Genomic DNA, 18,834 nt, shown 5'->3' on the forward strand with positions numbered 1-18,834 from the left:
TGTGATGTGTATGGGACATATCGGAGTACCAACAGAAGAAGCTCGTCAAAGGTAAGGCATGATTTATATTTTTTATTTCTGCGTTTTGTGTCGCGCCTGCATTTTTAAAATATGTTTTCAACATATTCAACAGCGCCTCTTCAACCTCAGGAGGCTGAAGAAATTTGGCTTGTCACCTAAAACACTCACAAACTTCTACAGATGCACAATCGAGAGCATCCTGTCAGGCCGTATCACCGCCTGGTATGGCAACTGCTCCGCCCACAACCGTAAGGCTCTCCAGAGGGTAGTGAGGTCTGCACAACACATCCCCGGGGGCAAGCTACCTGCTCTCCAGGACACCTACACCACCCAAGCCACTGCCTGTTCACCCCACAATCATCCAGAAGGCGAGGTCAGTACAGGTGCATCAAAGCTGGGACCGAGAGACTGAAAAACTGCTTCGATATCAAGGCCATCAGACTGCTAAACAGCCATCACTAACGTTGAGTGGCTGCTGCCAACATACTGACTCAAATCTCTAGCCACTTTAATAAATAAAAATTGGATGTAATAAATGTATCACTAGTCACTTGAAACAATGCCACTTTACATAATGTTTACATACCCTAAATTACTCATCTCATATGTATATACTGTACTCTATACCATCTACTGCATCTTGCCTATGCCGTTCGGTCATCGCTCATCCATATATTTATATGTACATATTCTTATTAATTCCTTTACACTTGTGTGTAAAAGGTAGTTGTTGTGATATTGTTAGATTACTTGTTAGATATTACTGCATGGTCGGAACTAGAAGCACAAGCATTTCACTACACTCGCATTAACATCTGCTAACCATGTGTATTGTGACCAATACATTTTGATTTGATTTGTGGAATCTCCCCCCTCCCTTCCCCTCTCAGGGCTTGAGAGGGAGGGATACTGTTGTCCCCATCTTCGATCGCATCCGTGAAGTCGAGAGATTAATCCCGTTGTCAATTCGTCAAGACAGTGAGGGAAAGGAATTGAGACTATCCATAATCTTGCCCCAGCTGGGCTCGGTTGTGGGGAACTGGACCTCAGCCTTGGCTGGTGGCTCAGAGGTGAGAGGGGGGGGTCAGAGATGGAGGTACGTTTGAGCCTCCTTAAGCCCGAATCCTTCACCGCAATCCAGGAGCTGCAAATGCAAGAACGTGGGGTTTCGAGTGCATGGCCTGGCTCGTCCTGGGATGGCCATTGTAAAAAACAGGGCCTGCTAGTGTTGTAGCGGCTGTCATAAAAAACAACATGTGCGCCCGGTGGCTTACAATGGGAGGAGGCTAGCTCATAGCTACCAAGAGAGAGCACGGCACAGATCAATGAGACAGATATTACACCTGACTGTGAAGCATCCGGTTGGCATTTCCACTCACTACCAAATATGGTGGTGAGAGGAAGCCCAGTGGACTGCAGTGGGAGAAGATTTTGGCCTACATTCTGCTAATTTTCTCATCGATGAAGCACTTGATCTCATTACAGTTTTCTGTTTCCAAATCTAACATCTGTTATGAACAGAGTGGAGTAAGTTTAGTAAACTTTAGGCTTTGCCAAAGTTTTAAAAATTGCGTTGTTTAGGAGTGCAAGGGTGAATTTAGTTATGTCACACACACTTCACAGAGTAGGCGTTCACTAACAGAACATTTGCAAATACATGCTAGGACACGCCAATAGGCTCTCGCTAGCTCGTGCTTGGCTCTGCCTATCTTCTCGCTTGTTCTGCCCACTATGATTAATTTGCTCCCATTGGAAACAACAGGCTGTGGTCTATCTTGGGTTAGTTAGACTTCGGGCTGTTATCCTCCCACAACCTTAAAGTCGTCAGCCTAAACTTTGCCGGTTTATTTAATACAAATGAGTGAATGTAGGTTAAACTACACAAGAGGAGAGAGCTAGCAATGCTACAGTATGTGCAGGAAGAACTGCTAACTAGCATGGCTAGCTTGCTTTCCAACAAGCTAACCAAGTTATCTTAAGTCTTGCAGCGTGGGCTAACTAGGTCTCGATAGCGAGCCTTGTGACGCTAGCTACCACTGGAGACTGGTATAATTTTAGACAAATTCAACTCATAGCAAAATCGTTCCTTTCAATCAACTGTTCAAATGTATTTATACTGAATTTGGCCTGCTTTTGGATTACTATTATCTGGGACTATGAAGCCGGCCCATTAAGTGAAAATGGTATCAATAATCTTGTGGAAATGTTATTATGAAACAAATTACTCTTGTATCGATCCATCCGTATGAGAATGCCCCGACTCTTGTATTTGCTACACAGACAGACATGAGACACAGATGGTACAGAGATGCTAAGGCAGCACAGGGTTATTTATTCGGAGCTGCAGAGCACAGTGGGTTTGGCTTTACATTCTGTACACTCAGCACTGTAATGTACAACAATAGCAGGAAGAGATCCTCCCTCGTTCTCTCCTTTTCATCCTCCTTATCCTCTCTCTCTCTCTCCCTCCTCACTCCCCAGCCTCCACCACCAGCCAAATACAGTGTGTGTGTGTGTCATAAAGAAACAAATCGATCATGAGAGAAACAAAGTGCAAACATTTGTGTGCGAGTCGTCTAGAAGATCAGGCTAAAGAGGAGGCACTTCTGATTTTCAATTTGTGAAATGATTTATGAATAAAATAATAACTGGCCAAGACTAAATGTGTAAGTTCAATTGTTTTCTGTAAATATTTAGTCTTCCTTAAAATAAGACATCAAATTCCAAAACCAGAGCTGTTCTTCCCTGTGGTTCGAGTGTGTTGGAAGGCTTCCCATTGTGAGGTGACATGTGGTCCCTTTACCAATTACTCTACCAGAGCCCCGGAACCTCAATAGTCTAACACGGCTTCCTCTCCTTTATCCGCACTGGATTGGTTAAAGCTCCTTTCCTGTAGAAAAAGGTCATATATCTTCCAGGATTCCTCACCTTTCCTTTAGGATCAGTGCAGCTGAAGAAAAGGAGGAGAGAAAACCTCCCCATTGAGACTATCGAGATGCACCCATGGTCGTGATGGCAACACAAACACAAAACAGCACTGGCTCAATGGATATTACAACATTTACATCACAGTAATATTACTTTAATGTCTGAGGTAAAACAATAACATCTTTACTGTAAAAACATCTTAATTGGTGTATAAATGGTGGCTTACTGGTTTGACAAATCTACTTTTTCTCACGGTCAACAGGGCGCGGTGGTGCACTCTTTGGGAAAAGTGCAGAAAACAAGACAAGTATTGTGGTTACAATTCTAATAACACAGTTCTGTGTGTGCGTGGGTGGGGGGGCAGCCTGTTGTATGCAAACACATGTTTGATTGTGACTTAGGTGTAGCATAGCTGCTGCCTCAAGTTTAATATGTGATTGAATAAAGACCAGGCAAATCCCCCTTCCTCCTCCAAAACAGATATGGCAACAATAACACAAATACATAACTGAACTATATCTTTGGCCTGAGGGTATACAAGGCAATATGCACATTGTGTCTTGAGGTTGGTGATGTTGTTGGTTTCATGTACGTTTATAAGTGATTAGGGGAGAGGGAGGTGAAAAGGAGAAAGAGACAAAAAGAGAGAGGGGGGAGGGGGGGAAGAGAGGAATAAATGAACAGAGAGTGCATTTGAGTGTGAATGTGAATTTATGCAAATAATTTGATTTCTTTCAAAATAAAAAATAAACAGCAACAAAGACCCCATCTTGTATTTCCTGTGGTCTTTCTCAGACAGTGGATCCCCTGAATTAGCTAGTTTTTTCTTATTCATCAACACAGTCAGTGGCTCTTCTCTACTCCAGCGATCCTGAAGGTAAGTGAAGTGTCTGAGCATTGTTTTCAAAACGTCTTTGCGTTATGGAAACGTCCCTCCAATAATTCCCCATATGGGTCTCAGGTCCGGGTCACGGTCAGCATTTCCCCTAGACTGACCATGGGCTTAGGTTGTGTGCCTCCGGAAGACTGACAGCTGGTCAGACCAGGTGTAAACCAATCAGCAGTGAGAAGATCCTTCCGGCTCCACCTCTGTCTGTGTGTGGTGCCACACAGAGCCATGGCCACTAGGGGGCAGAGTTTGACATGGAGTCCACTGAGTTCACACTGCAGGAAGACACGCGACTGTTGGCGATGGACACCTCGGGGTGCTGGAGGGTGGAGAGAGAGAGAAAGGGAGATTGTGTTATCTCAGTATCAGTGTGTGGATGTAACTGTGCAGTGTAAACTCTGTGTGAGACTGAGTATGTTGGTGTGTGTGTGTGTGTCCTCACATGTCTCCTGAAGATCCTGTCCAGCAGGCTGCGTCGGGGAGGCTCGGGGGGTGTGTTCCAGTCCAGATCTGGGGTTCTGGTCGCCTGGGGCCCGAACACATTCAGATCACTGAAACACTCTGTGTCTATCATCTATACACACAGAGACAGAGAAACAGAGAGATGGTGTAAGGACAGTATTTGACTGCCACTGACTGACAAGACCACCAATTATTCAGTCTTTCAGGTTACCTTGCAGACTACCTCTCAGAAGAGGCCAGAGGAGAGGGAAAGACGTCCCAGTTAGTTCACCCACCTCGTGCTGCCATGGGATGGACACGCAGCCTGTAGAGAATTTGAAGTAGAAGTCGTTGTCGGTTTGGTCCAGATTTACTCCCTTGACTGTAGAGAACTGCTCAATGTCCAACACATCCTTACAGTACACCGCCCGGGGCTGAGAGAGTGAAGAAACGCACAGCGGGAAAGAGGGAGAAGAGGAAGAAGTATGAGAGTCTTCATTTGGAGTAGAGGTCATGATCCCTGGTCTAAATAACATATTCACCCATTCATGAATGTAACGGATTGAAACAATTGGAACAGTTGGTTGGTTCCAATATTAAAACACTTCCTGGTGTTGTTTCTAGAGCTGAAGCAGGACAAGAGTTGCCATCCTCCCCCTCCTCTACTTACATCAGGTACAAAGGAGGGCTCCTGGATGCCTGCCTCTAGTCTCTTAAAGTTGATGTTCCTGAAGAAGCAGTGAGCCTTCACCCCTGTTGACCCCTCCGTTGTACAGCCCAGCCTCTGCTTAGGATCTTTGGTCAACAGCTGGAGAGAGAGGGGGAGAGAAAGAGGGGGGAGAGAGAGCGACGGGGGTGAGTGCGAGACGGGGGGTGGCAGCAGAGAGCGAGAGCCGGACGGGGCGGGAGAGAGAGAGCAAGAGCAAGAGCGAGACCGGGTGAGAGAGAGAGGGAATCCGGGGAGAGAGAGAGAGAGAGCGAGACCAGAGAGAGCGAGACAGGGCGGGAGAGAGAGAGCGGAACGTGGGGGCAGGAGAGAGGGAGACGGGGGCGGGAGAGAGGGAGACGGGGGCGGGAGAGAGCGAGACGGGGGGCGGGAGGAGCGAGACGCGGGAGACGGGGGGGCGGGAGAGAGCGAGACGGGGGCCGGGAGAGAGCGAGACGGGGGCGGGGAGAGAGCGAGACGGGGGCGGGAGAGAGTGAGACGGGGCGGGAGAGAGCGGGACGGGGGCGGGAGAGAGCGAGACGGGGGGCGGGAGAGAGCGAGACGGGGGCGGGAGAGAGCGAGACGGGGGGCGGGAGAGAGCGAAACGGGGGGCGGGAGAGAGCGAAACGGGGGTGGGAGAGAACGAAACGGGGCGGGAGAGAGCGAAAGCGGGGGCGGGAGAGAGAGCGAAACGGAGGCGGGAGAGAGAGCGAAACGGGGGCGGGGAGAGAGCGAAACGGGGGGCGGGAGAGAGCGAGAGAGAGCGGGGGCGGGAGAGAGCGAGCGTGGGGGCGGGGAGAGAGCGAAACGGGGGGCGGGAGAGAGAGCGAGACGGGGGCGGGAGAGAGCGAAACGGGGGCGGGAGAGAGCGAAACGGGGGCGGGAGAGAGCGAAACGGGGGGCGGGAGAGAGCAAAACGGGGGGTGGGAGAGAGCAAGACGGGGCGGGAGAGAGCGAGACGGGTGCGGGAGAGAGCGAGATGAGGAGAGAGAGAGAATAGTGGGGGAGAGCGAGATGAGGAGAGAGAGAGAATAGTGGGGGAGAGATGATAGAATGTACAGTCAGTCATTTTCAAATATCATGAGCTCAGCTACTCAGGGTGACTACCAAATACAGTGTGCAGTTCCTGATGACACTAACTAATCCTACGTCTTGTCAATCAATCAATGGGCTCTCACCACTCTACAGATGGCCTGGGTGTCCTCTGTAAACTTGTCGCTGTACTCCTCCTCTCCTTCCTGCACCCTCTTCTCCACTTCTTCCCTCTTCACTCGTTCTTTGCGTGCGCGGAAGGGTGAGCGTCCGGCAGTCATCTCGTAGATGAGACATCCCAGCCCCCACCAGTCTGGACTCATCCCATAGCGCTCGTTGTTGATCACCTCCGGAGCTACACACACAGCACAGTACAACAGGTTTAACGATAATATCATAGTATGGTAAAAAATGTGTCAGGATTTTGTTTGATGATTATTGTTTTCCGATGCATTAGAAATGAGAAATACATTTTAATGTGTGGTAATAACATATGAAGGTAAGGTGGCTTACCCATGTAACCCACTGTTCCCACTCTGCCTCGTATGGGGTCCCCTTCAGGCACTTTGATGGCCAGGCCCAGATCTGAGATCCGGATGTGTCCTATGGCACAGGGGCAGAGAGTTCAGGGGTCAAAGATCAGTCCTATTTAACAGAGCCTCTGAGTTCAAATGTCCTAATCCCAGTAGTTAGGCTACAGTACAGTCGTAAGGGCAACTCACCATTATCATCTAATAGAATATTCTCTGGTTTTAAATCCCTGAAGAAAAAAAATAATGTTAATTTGGGGCATTTGACATTGGGACTAAAACCAATACATCATGCGATGACATCATGTGATCTCGGGAGACATTTGTATAGTGAATGACAATCAGAAGAATCCACTGCTAATTTTGCGAAAGGTTGGAGTAGGTAGTTGCCCCCATCTGATCCTAGATCTGTTGCAATGTGAACCTAGATCTGTGTTAAGGGAAACTGAGGTGCTATGATAACAAGCTGCCACCTGTAGACGATCGATTCCTGGTGTAGGTGGTCCAGGCCGCAGCAGATCTGGGCAGCATAGAACTGGACCCTTTCCTTCTCAAAACCTGGAGTCCCCATGCTGTAGATGTGGAACTTCAGATCCCCTCCATTCATTAAGGTCAGCACCAGACACAGAGCATCTTTGGTCTCATAGGCATATGCTAAACTAACCTATAGAGATTGATGAGAGAGAGATTGATATGAGAGAGACAGAGAGAGAATGATGAGAGAGAGAGAGAGAGAGAGAGAGAGAGAGAGAGAGAGAGAGAGAGAGAGAGAGAGACTGACGAAAGAGAGAGAGAGAGAGAGAGAGAGAGAGAGAGAGAGAGAGAGAGAGAGAGAGAGAGAGAGAGAAAGAGAATAAAGTGAAAGCGTGTGGACATGTATTGTGTGGTCATGTATCCAAATAATAGGAAGAGACTCACAACAAATCTGCTGTTGACCTTCTCTAGTATTTGTTTCTCATTAAGGGCCATGGACTCTCCTTTCCTCTTCTTAATTCTCTTCTTCTCCAGCTTCTTGCAGGCATACATCTTCCCTGTGGCTCGCACCTGGCACGCACACACCTGAGAGAACACAAAGTACTATATCATAGGCCAGTTCATCTCACACACACAATTCTCTAATAATTCTCTCAATGGAAAATTGTGCCTCACCTCTCCGAATCCTCCCTTCCCCAGTACTCGGTACTGTCGAAACGTGTCTTTAGTTATTGGCTGTCTGAAAACACATCTCACAGTAAATAACAGTACCAGGCACAGAGCTAGAGAGTCTCTGCACATAGGGGGCGGGGTGCTCTCGAGGGCCCCTTCTGACCAAATCAATTAAATTCATAGCTGATAAGGCCTATGATAAACGCAAATTAGGCATCATCACTAGGGTCCTTAAACAGTTAGTCTGCAAAACATGTTTTTACCTGTCACGGTTACCGGTCTAGCTATAGGTTCATTAGCATAACTAAATTGGAGCGTGTGTATTTTCATTCGTTTGTCATGCATCTTATTTTATGAGACGCGCACCGCATACTAGAGCCCTGTACGGGCATCAATTTAAAGTCCTACCCATAGGCCCCTACCCTACCCAGGCCCGATCGTTTCTGACAAATTTAAGGCCCGGCCCGGAATGAGAAGCAACTTCCTCCAGTCGTAAATCCATTAGCTGCTTCTCTCTGTCCATCACTCGCTCCCTGCTCACTCTGCACGTGTTCTGCTCATGGTGGCTCCAAGTCTGTGAGTATCCATAGCAACGGCTCCACTTGGGCCGCTCTGCTGAGACCGCAGTTCAGCCGTCAACGGATATTATTATCTCCCGTCTTATATTTGACGAGGTTGAAGCGCTTCTGACACCATGTTGTGATCTTAGTCAGATATGACTCTATTGCGTAGCAGAGCACGAGCAAATAGGTCAGCAAAATGTTTTTTTTTTGTTAGTGATCAGTTTAGTGATACCCTGCCCGGTCCTAACCCGACGAGCCCGGCCCGGGTCGGGTAACAGAGCTCTCTACCGCATATAGAGCCTAGTTTGAGCACGCAGCGACAGCTCACACTCGCAGCTCCTCAAACATGTTCTTATGAAGCCCAGTCAATGCACAACATTTCTACATGGAATCGCGGGTGATCACAGAGTGTTGATGTCCACTGATAGAGGATCCCAGCTACCTTATTTATTTCTCAACTCAGAGATTGGAACTTATTTGGCCAACCATCTGAGCTGTAGGGCAGTCTGCATGTTGAAAACAGGTACTTCATTGTTTGCAATATGGATGTTTTACTTCATAGCCTATTGATTAAAAAAAAGTGGCCAAAATCCAAACTTAGAAATGGGAATGATTCGTCAAGATGCCATTGAAACCAGCATTTCTCTCCTGTTCCATTTCGTTTCCACATCAACCTTCTTTCGCGGTCCAGAAGCCAGAAGGCACAGCCCTACTCATATTAGCAAACCTTCCTAGTAAGGTATCTTTAGATTCTTCCCTCTGTCACATGCAACCGCTCGCAGCAGAATGCGCTTTAGAATCTGTTTTTCCCTCGAATTGCTTCCTGTCCCAGGCCAGCGGGCCCCTCAAGGGGGTATAGCGACAGACAGTTTTCTTCTCAGAAATCATTGCACACGCGATAGAACAACATTGTATGTACTGGGATTTTGTTTACCACCATGCTGGATGCTCATTTCCTCGTAAAAATAACAAAAGCGCCTGGGATGGACGGTGACGCTGTTGTGCCTATCGCGGCTCTCAGCTTTAAAGAAAGCTTTTACTTTGCTTTGTGGTAGGCGTGGTGCGTGGTCCCTACGCCGGTCGCACCCGTGGCCCCCCAAGCTAGCACCGTGCCATTCAATGATCACTAAAATCAATTGTTTCTGTTAGATTTAGTTTAAGCAGCACATTACCTCTCCAGCATCTTCCACTGTAGGAAACGGTCAAAGTACATGCTGTTTTGGTAGTCAGAGAAGGGAGCTCGTCTCAGGTAGTCATGGAGAGCCCTGAAGAACAGAAAGGTTAAAGAAAGTTTGAAGCCCTGAGGCGACAGACAACAGCTTCAGTTGCAGTAAGAGGGAAGCCAGCTGATGGTCCAGTGTGTTTGCGCTTTAGCCAACTCCTCTCCGTGTTCCTTCATTGTCTTATGCAACCTCATCCCCAGTCTCTTGCACACATTGCATATACACCTGCTACACCAACCACTTCCTTTCTCCCACTGTTACCAGTGTGCTAATGAAAGTCACGTTTGACGCTTCGAAATGCCAGCAACTTGATAGAAATGATAGGAGAGTTGGCTTCCGCACATGGAGTACGGGACGAGGCTAGCGATAAGCTACGGTCAAGCTGTTTCTTCATAAGAATATCATAGTTGACAAAAAGGAGAGAGACCAAAGAAAGATTCCCTTACTTGCGACAGTCACTGAAGATCTCCTTGCAGGGGTGAAGTTCCAGGTTCTCTCTACACTGCTCAGCAAGGCTCTCTGCTGCCTCCACACACTCTGACGACTACACAGGCACACGCGCACGCACACACACACAGTCACACACACAGTCACAGTCACACACACAGTCACAGTCACACACACACAGGAATTAGTGTGGTAGGCCTGATCACTGACGACGATGAGGTCAAAGAGGTCAGTGACCTGGCAGTGTGTTGCCAGGACCGCAACTTCTCCCTCAATGTCAGCAAGACAAAGGGGCTGATCGTGGACTACAAGAAACGGAGGGCCCGAGCACGCCCCCAACTATATCGACTGGGCTGTGGTGGAGCAGGTCGAGAGCTTCAAGTTCCTCTGTATCCACATCACTAAGGAATTAACATGGTACACACACACACACAGTCGTGAAGTAGGCACGATAATGCCTCTTCCCCCTCAAGAAGCTGAAAAGATTTGGCACGGGCCCTCAGCTCCTCAAAAAGTTCTACAGCTGTAAAGCATCTTGACTGGCTGTATCACCGCCAGGTATGGTAACTGCTTGGCAGCTGACCGCAAGGCGCTACAGAGGGTAGTGTGTATGGCCCAGTACATTACTGGGGGTTAAGCTCTCTGCCATCCAGGACCTCTATACCAAGCAGTGTCAGAGGAAGGACCTAAAAATGGTCAAAGACTCCAGCCACCCAAGTCATACATTGTTCTCTCTGCTACCGCATGGCAAGCGGTGCCGATGCACCAAGTTTGGAACCAACAGGAACCCGAACATCTCCTACCCCCAAGCCATAAGATTGCTAAATAGTACCCAAACTATCTGCATTGAACCCCCCATTTTCACTAACTCTTTTAAATCAAGAGGGGGGGGGGGGTGCAATGCGAATAGTCTGGGTTGCCATTAGATAAGATGTTCAGGAGTGTTATGGCTTGGGGGTAGAAGCTGTTTAGAAGCCTCTTGGACCTAGACTTGGCACTCTGGTACCGCTTGCCGTGCGGTAGCAGAGAGAACAGTCTATGACTAGGGTGGCTGGAGTCTTTGACAATATTTAGGGCCTTGCTCTGACACATACAGTGGGGCAAAAAAGTATTTAATCAGCCACCAATTGTGCAAGTTCTCCCACTTAAAAATATGAGAGAGGCCTGTAATTTTCATCATAGGTACACCAACTATGACAGACAAAATGGAAGAAAAAAAATCCAGAAAATCACATTGTAAGATTTGTAATGAATTTATTTGCAAATTATGGTGGAAAATAAGTATTTGGTCATCTACAAACAAGCAAGATTTCTGGCTCTTACAGACCTGTAACTTCTTCTTTAAGAGGCTCCTCTGTCCTCCACTCGTTACCTGTATTAATGGCACCTGTTTGAACTTGTTATCAGTATAAAAGACACCTGTCCACAACCTCAAACAGTCACACTCCAAACTCCACTATGGCCAAGACCAAAGAGCTGTCAAAGGACACCAGAAACAAAATTGTAGACCTGCACCAGGCTGGGAAGACTGAATCTGCAATAGGTAAGCAGCTTGGTTTGAAGAAATCAACTGTGGGAGCAATTATTAGGAAATGGAAGACATACAAGACCACTGACTACTTTCTAATTTTGTCTGTCATAGTTGATGAAAATTACAGGCCTCTCTCATCATTTAAAGTGGGAGAACTTGCACAATTGGTGGCTGACTAAATACTTTTTTGCCCCACTGTATCTACCTCAATTACCTCGTACCCCTTCACAGCGACTCGGTACTGGTACCCCGTGCATATAGCCAAGTTATCGTTACTCATTGTGGATTCATTCATACTTTTTAAAGGTTCTCTCTGTATTGTTGGGAAAGGCATGTAAAGTAATAATTTCACTGTTAGTCTACACCTGTTGCTGACGAAGCATGTGACAAATACAATTTGACGAACAAACATGTTATATTGCTCTAACAGTTGTTTCACCCATCTACATTCATCGATCCTCCCACAAAGACTTCACTCACCTGTTTAGTGAGGAACTTCCCAATAATTTCACCTCCTCTGCTTTTCCGTTTCTCATCAGGCGCCAGCTCATAGTCATCCTAAAGAACACGGCGTCATTATACACTTACAGCACATCATAATATAACAATAGCGCCGAATAAGATTTGCTTAATGCACTATCGTAATATACTGCCCGGCATAATTCAACCAATGGAATAGTCCCAAAAGTGCAAACCGCAATCCAACTGGCTTCCTGGGTATGCAAATCTAGTATTTGAAAGAAAGCGCATACTATTTCGACCCAGGTGCGACTGGACATACAATACAATTCTATTCCATTATCAGGGGCAATGTATGGACGAGATCATGTTTTGAATGACATTATTGTGTGGCTACCAGTGTTGTGGAAACATGCAGCATACGACTAGATCAGCATAGTGTGGACTGCTTTGAGTTGAAATGATCAGTCATTATCTATATCCTTAGCAGCTACAGTATTTATCAGCCGGGAGTGAGAGAGCACGGAGCGGTACAACATTGCCAGGGGTCGTGGCATAGCCTGTTAATCCTTCACTCCCTGATCATTCTCTCACCTCTCTATCCCCATTAGCATTCCACTACACCCGCAATAACACCTGCTAAATATGTGTATGTGACCAATAGAATTTGATTTGATTTGATTTAGCCTGTCGCACGCTTCCCAGTCAAAACAGTTTGCGCATATATTATGATGAAAGCTTGTGACGTTTTTGTTCGTTTTGGTGTTTGTCTGTTTGTTTTTTAGGCTGTTCGAGTACACAACATAGATTTTTACGATATAGTCCATTTTGACTTTGTGGCTGGGGTGACAAGTGGATGAAGTGTTTGTTGTCATTCAACGAGAGACTACCAGCTTTCATGCAATTTCTTCACTTGAGAATCACTGCTCCAAACATTTTAGGTAGTAAAATTGCGTAAAATTGCGTGACTAAAAACGTCGAAATTGATTACAGATTTCTTGATTTATCTTAGATTTTTTTGGACTATTTTAAGGAAGGTCTGTCCCTCGCACGGCTTGCGTACAGACGTGTGTCGCCTAGCTGAGTTCTGCTAGGATCAAACCATATTCTCTCCACTAGCCCACCTGACCTGAAACACACAAACACCTCTTTAACTCACAATCTGTTATTAACAGACACTCTCTCTCTCTCTGACACACACGCTGCCTGGGACCCCATATGTGACCCTATGTTGCCTGGCAACCACAGTCAACACGGCAGGATTCCTTGAGGTCCTTTAGTGTCACAGTGTGTCAGACCAGCGTCACCAGATCCCCCCCGACACACACACCTAGAGTTTCTCGCCTGACCCTGGCTGTGGCCCACTATAGTGGTCTACTCTGCTCTGAGACACAGACAGACAGAGAAAGAAAGGCGTTGGGTGAAAAGGCCATACTTCTGCCATTAGATCTGTTTCTCTGGCCTGTGTGTGTAAGACTTTCCTAGTTAAATAAAGGTTAAATAAAAATAGATAAATAAATAAAAAGTCTGCCAAAAGGCCAACGGGGCGTCTCCATTTCCCTTCGGCTAACCCCTTCGGCTAACAATTGGGTGGCTTATTCTGTGTGTGTGTGTGTGTGTGTGCGTGCATTTGATTCTTACAATGCAGTATCTTGCCAACAATAGCAAGTCAAAATTCGGCAGCAATCACACATACACCCCTCCCTCCTGCACTGACGTCAGAGGAAACACAGGGACCCCCAGGCGCATTCCTTCTGCTGTTACATCTCTCTCTCTCTCTCTCTCTCTCTCTCTCTCTCTCTCTCTCTCTCTCTCTCTCTCTCTCTCTCTCTCTCTCTCTCTCTCTCTCTCTCTCTCTCTCTCTCTCTCTCTCTCTCTCCCCTCACTAACACCCTCGTTTATACATTAGAAGCACATGGACACACTCACAAAAAATACAACACACAAACTTTCCTTTGGACATTGATCCTACCCGTCCATCAATTTAGCAACTTTCCAAATGGCTCAACAAGAGTATTTGGGTGATGGAAGCTAGATATCTAATTTCATTATTTTCACAGGTTCACTCTCATAAAATCTTCAATTACCCTCAGATCTTTCTCCAAAAAATGCATCTGCAGCTGACCCATTCTTGTTGGTGCATATATGTGGCGAGGGTAGTTTCCCTCAGAGTGTGATGGTCATTTTTAGGTTGGTGGGAAGGGGTGAAAACGGGAGGGGGTCTGACCAGAAACAATCCTCTCATTCTGTCCAGTCACATGCCTACGGTGATATTTTGGGCTTTACTCAAAATACTTAAATGTGTCATGTGCGAGGCATTCCGTCTAGACACAAGTTAACGGGGGAGACGGTTCGGGGGTTACTATTGGCTTCTGGTTACTATTGGCATTTGATTCGGAGTGTTTCTTCTCTGACGATTAGAGGCATTTTCACATCTAAAACCTGTAATCTGGGACACTGTGTCTAGACAGAGTAAAGGGAGGAGGCTGCTATTATAATCACTACTCAATTTGATTGTAATCTCTCAGTCAACTGAACATGATTCGTGCTGTTTGGATGACTGTTTAATCCAAGTGATGCATTTAGAAGTGTGTGCGTGTGTGTGTGTGTTACCATGGCGTCCAGTAGGTGGATGCATCGCAGCAATTCAGGTCTGGTCTCACAGTACAGGCGGAACAGCAGTCTGCCGATGGGCTGCTTCTCACACAGGCTCATGTAGTCCCGATCTGCCAGAAACACACACAAACTAGCATCTGGGCCTATCTGTAGAAATAACACACACATTTGGAAAGACCCAGGCACGTTTACAAACACTTACAATACATTAACAGCAAAGCAGCAGCGTGACACACATGTAATACTTGCACCCACACACAGCCGTTTGTTTTACTATCCTTGTGGGGACTTCTGGTCCCGACTAGGATAGTAAAACTAAAAACACACACCAACAGTAATATACCGATGCTGTTGCCCAGCTCAGTGCACTGGCTGATGTGGGGGAAGCGAAGGATCTCCTTCCATTTCTTACTCCTCCCTTTCCGCTTCCCTCCTCCACCTACAGAGAGAGAGAGAGGGAGAAAAGAAGGGATGAGTGGATGATAGGAACAAGCCATTTCATAGAGACACAAACACACACGGAAACAGTATGTGAGAAAGGAGAGCGAGAGAGAGAGAGCTCTGCAACTGACAAATTAGTTCAGCTCAAACTCTTGAGTGTGTACATGTATCATTTTTACATAACGTCTCAGCTTCTCTTTGAATCCCTTCTCTCTTCTCTCTTTTTATTCCTCCGGTTTCTTTTCTTCCTCTGTGTCATGCTCCGGGGAATGTGGCCATCCCGAAGCAGAACAGTGTGGGTGTATGTGTGTAACAGAGAATACATCCCGGGCCAGTCCGATTCCCATTGGAACACAGAGCTTGGCCAAAGCATATTCTATAATACTGAATAACCATGCATATATTCCCACCACACACTCATCAATATCAGAAGATGAGCCATGTTTGATCCTGAAATGTTGATAATGATCAATAGGTTTCCCCTTCCCTTTCTCACACTCAGGATGCCTTAACAATGAGGGAGATGGAGAGAGAGAGAGAGAGAGAGAGAGAGAGAGAGAGAGAGAGAGAGAGAGAGAGAGAGAGAGAGAGAGAGAGAGAGCGAAAGCTACATCTTTAAGCAATAATCAAGGAATGCTCCAACAAGGACGTCATGTGTTTGCCTCTCACTGTGTGTGTGAATGTTTTAGCAGCTTTCACATCCCTTCCCCTTTACCAAACCCCAACTCTCTCACACACTGACTGCTGCCACAGACCTTCTCCTCAGGCCTCTGTCTGGCCTGGGTTACATAATGGCCATGCCTCCTCCCCTCCCACCTCACTGATCTGACATTGACTGGATAGGTGAAAGCTATGTAGTGGAATCCTTGCAGAGGGAAGCCTTTCAGGAACAACTCTGACAACTCAACTCTCATAACTAGGGCCCAGAGATTGTCCTGGTTGGGTCACATCATCCCCAACCATGGGATATAATGGAGATATAACTCCAACAAGTCAAACCTATTACTGAATTATTAACCCTGACCTTAAACATTCTAAAATGACTATCGGGTATTAGCAACAGTAACTGGGACACCTTATTTTTTTTATTTTTAATATGCAATTGGTAGTTAGTCTTGTCCCATCACTGCAACTCCCGTACGAACAACTGAAGGTCGAGAGCCGCGCGTCCTCCGAAACAAAACCCAGCCAAGCCGCACTGCTTCTTGACACAACGCCTGCTTAACCCGGTAGACAGCCACACCAATGTGTCAGAGGAAACACCTGGCGACCGGGTCGCAAGACAAGAACATCCCTGCCGGTCAAACCCTCCCTTAACCCAGACGACGCTGGGCCAATTGTGCGCCGCCCCATGGGTCTCCCGGCCGTGGCCGGCTGCGACAGAGCCTGGACTCGAACCAGGATCTCTAGTGGCACAGCTAGCACTGCCATGCAGTGCCTTAGACCACTGCACCACCCAAGAGGCCAACTGTGACATTTTTACCCAGAGCACTTCCCTAGTTACGTCTTAGAGAACAAAAATACACCCCTTTATGATTCAATGGGTAAAACAATGAACGATGAACAAGTAGACATGTAGAAGAGAGAAGAGGTTATTTCTTGTGAAGGGTCAATCTCAGGTCAACGTTATGTCTAAATAGTGGCCCTCCACCCTGTCTTTCAATTCAACACAATATGTACTTGACCACAATACACCTTCTTCCTCCCTCTGAATCTAACCTACTATGTCTCTCTTCCTCTCAGTCGCTCCCTTCCTCCAACTGTTTCTAGCTCTGTCTGTCTCTTCCCTTCAATCGCCTACCTAATCTCTCCCTCTTTCTCAGTCTCGCTCTTGTCTGATTCGACCCTATGGAATCATCACTATTACATGCTGAATTCTGGTCAGTGACTGAACTGCACTTCTGCTTTCTTGGCCAATCAGTGACCTCTTTCCCTGCTACTGACCAATCAATTACCTCCTCCTAGGATAATTTAAGGTCACAGGTTTGAAAACATTTTGTTAACAAGACTAACAACCTTCCTGTTGTTTCCTAGTAGAGAAAATACATTCGGGGTCAGCATTCACATATCTGGGATGAAGAATGGTGCATTTGAATTGGGGCTGTTGAACTGTACTGCATCATTTAGAGTTTGTACTCAGTCGATGCACACTTGTCAGGAGTCAAATGCATTGTGTTTTTATTTAGCATAACAGTTGTTCCCCCTGTAGAGAATTGGAGCACCATATTTGCCACATTGTTTTCGCTAAACATGTCTAGGGACCATATAAATAGATGCCGAATTCTACGGTTAAGACAATACAAAAGGAACCAGAAACGCACCCTTTAAAAGTAATTGAGAAAACTACTACACTGATCAAAGCACAATGAACACGAGTGTGTCTGTGGGCAAATTAAACTCTGTTTGTTTCAGTGCACACCACTGAAACAAACAGGGACAAAGTCTACAGGAAGAAACAGGCGGCTCAGGACTGCTCCCACAGAGGTGTGTGTGTGTGTGTGTGTGTGTGTGTGTGTGTGTGTGTGTGTGTGTGTGTGTGTGTGTTTTTAACTGCATTTTAACTGCTTGGCAAACTCGAGTAGTACCTATGTCAGTGCAGTTAATTGTTAGCAGTAACGGACAGTCTTAGAATCTCATCCAAGAATACAGGCGGTGCTATAAGACTTGCTGACAGGACATAAGAAACAGCAGAACCAGGGATGAACATTTCAGAACATTACAAGCATGCAAGTACTTCCAGCGAAAAGAGCCCAAACTAAATGTTGGGTTGAGGGGCGGCCATGAATTCACTTCACAGGTTAAAAACATCATTAAAAACAATAACCAAGTCAGACAAAGAGACTCGCAGACTAGTGCTGAGCGATAAGTGCTTTTTTGAGGTTCGGTTTCAGGTCGACTATTTAAAAAAACATTAGATGCACTATGCATTACGTGGTTTGAATATTGTATGGTAGTGATGCCCATTACTGCTTATCACTTATTAACCATCATTTACTCACATTACTTTAATAAAATATTTCAGTTGTGTATATTACATTTGTTTTATTTAATGACCACTACTTCATTCCAAATGGTAATATGACTGCTGAATACCAACTATCACATTTTTAGGTAGCGATATTGTATGTTTTTCTGTCTCTTCTCTTCCTCTCTGTGTCTGCCCCACACAGACCGGACAAGTAGAAGGTATGGATTATGGTCATTGTAGTTCATTATCAGGTTTTCTGCTAATATTGGCCTGTTGGAGCCTACAACTCCCTACTACATCACACAGTTTGGACTTTGTATTTATCTCTAGAGAAACTGCGCGTTAAAGCTCACAGGAAGAAATAAAACGAACAAATAACTGATCTGATGTTGGTCAATTAGTTGATGAAGAAACAAAAGAACCAGCATTTTTGTTAAATCTCTCAGCACTATCACAGACAGGAAGACATTACACACTAAAGTGTTGACAAAGACACATTAAAGTAATTACAAGTATAATTACAGTGTAGCTACAGTGCCTTCAGAGGTATTCACACCCGTAGACTTACTCCACACTGAGTTACAGCCTGAATTCAAAACGGATTACATATATTTTTCATCTCCCATCTACACACAATACCCCGAATGAAAAGGTAAAAACATGTTTTTAGACATGTTAGTAAATGTATAGAAAATGAAATACAGAAATATCTCCTTTACATACGTAGTCATACTTTGCTTTTCATTTCCCAATGATGGAGACCACTGTGCTCTTGAAAACGTTCAACATTCTAGAAACGGTTTAATACCTTTCCCCAGATATATGCCTCATCTCGGAGATCTACGGACAGTTCCCTTTGACTTCACTGTCAACTGTGGGACCTTATATAGACA

At 46.0% G+C, this 18,834-nt stretch overlaps 1 protein-coding gene across 3 annotated transcripts in view; it reads right to left on the reverse strand.

The window, feature by feature from the left end:
* Positions 1–2,322: 2,322 nt before the first annotated feature.
* The window catches only part of LOC118393463 (G protein-coupled receptor kinase 5), a 74,802-nt gene continuing 58,290 nt past the window's right edge, over positions 2,323–18,834 (reverse strand). For all 3 annotated transcript variants that reach the window (XM_035786153.2, XM_035786152.2, XM_035786154.2), the window contains exons 2-16: positions 14,876–14,971; positions 14,530–14,642; positions 11,938–12,015; positions 9,926–10,023; positions 9,429–9,521; positions 7,697–7,760; positions 7,466–7,606; positions 7,021–7,211; positions 6,740–6,777; positions 6,531–6,620; positions 6,164–6,372; positions 4,950–5,087; positions 4,576–4,713; positions 4,281–4,412; positions 2,323–4,157 (exon numbers count right to left, since the gene is read on the reverse strand). In XM_035786153.2, the coding sequence (XP_035642046.1) occupies positions 4,074–4,157; positions 4,281–4,412; positions 4,576–4,713; positions 4,950–5,087; positions 6,164–6,372; positions 6,531–6,620; positions 6,740–6,777; positions 7,021–7,211; positions 7,466–7,606; positions 7,697–7,760; positions 9,429–9,521; positions 9,926–10,023; positions 11,938–12,015; positions 14,530–14,642; positions 14,876–14,971 (1,703 nt within the window). In that variant the 3' untranslated portion in view covers positions 2,323–4,073. The remainder of the gene's footprint in view (positions 4,158–4,280; positions 4,413–4,575; positions 4,714–4,949; positions 5,088–6,163; positions 6,373–6,530; positions 6,621–6,739; positions 6,778–7,020; positions 7,212–7,465; positions 7,607–7,696; positions 7,761–9,428; positions 9,522–9,925; positions 10,024–11,937; positions 12,016–14,529; positions 14,643–14,875; positions 14,972–18,834) is intronic.

This window comes from Oncorhynchus keta, chromosome 14 (genome assembly GCF_023373465.1).
Source record: "Oncorhynchus keta strain PuntledgeMale-10-30-2019 chromosome 14, Oket_V2, whole genome shotgun sequence".
Lineage (NCBI taxonomy): Eukaryota > Metazoa > Chordata > Actinopteri > Salmoniformes > Salmonidae > Oncorhynchus > Oncorhynchus keta.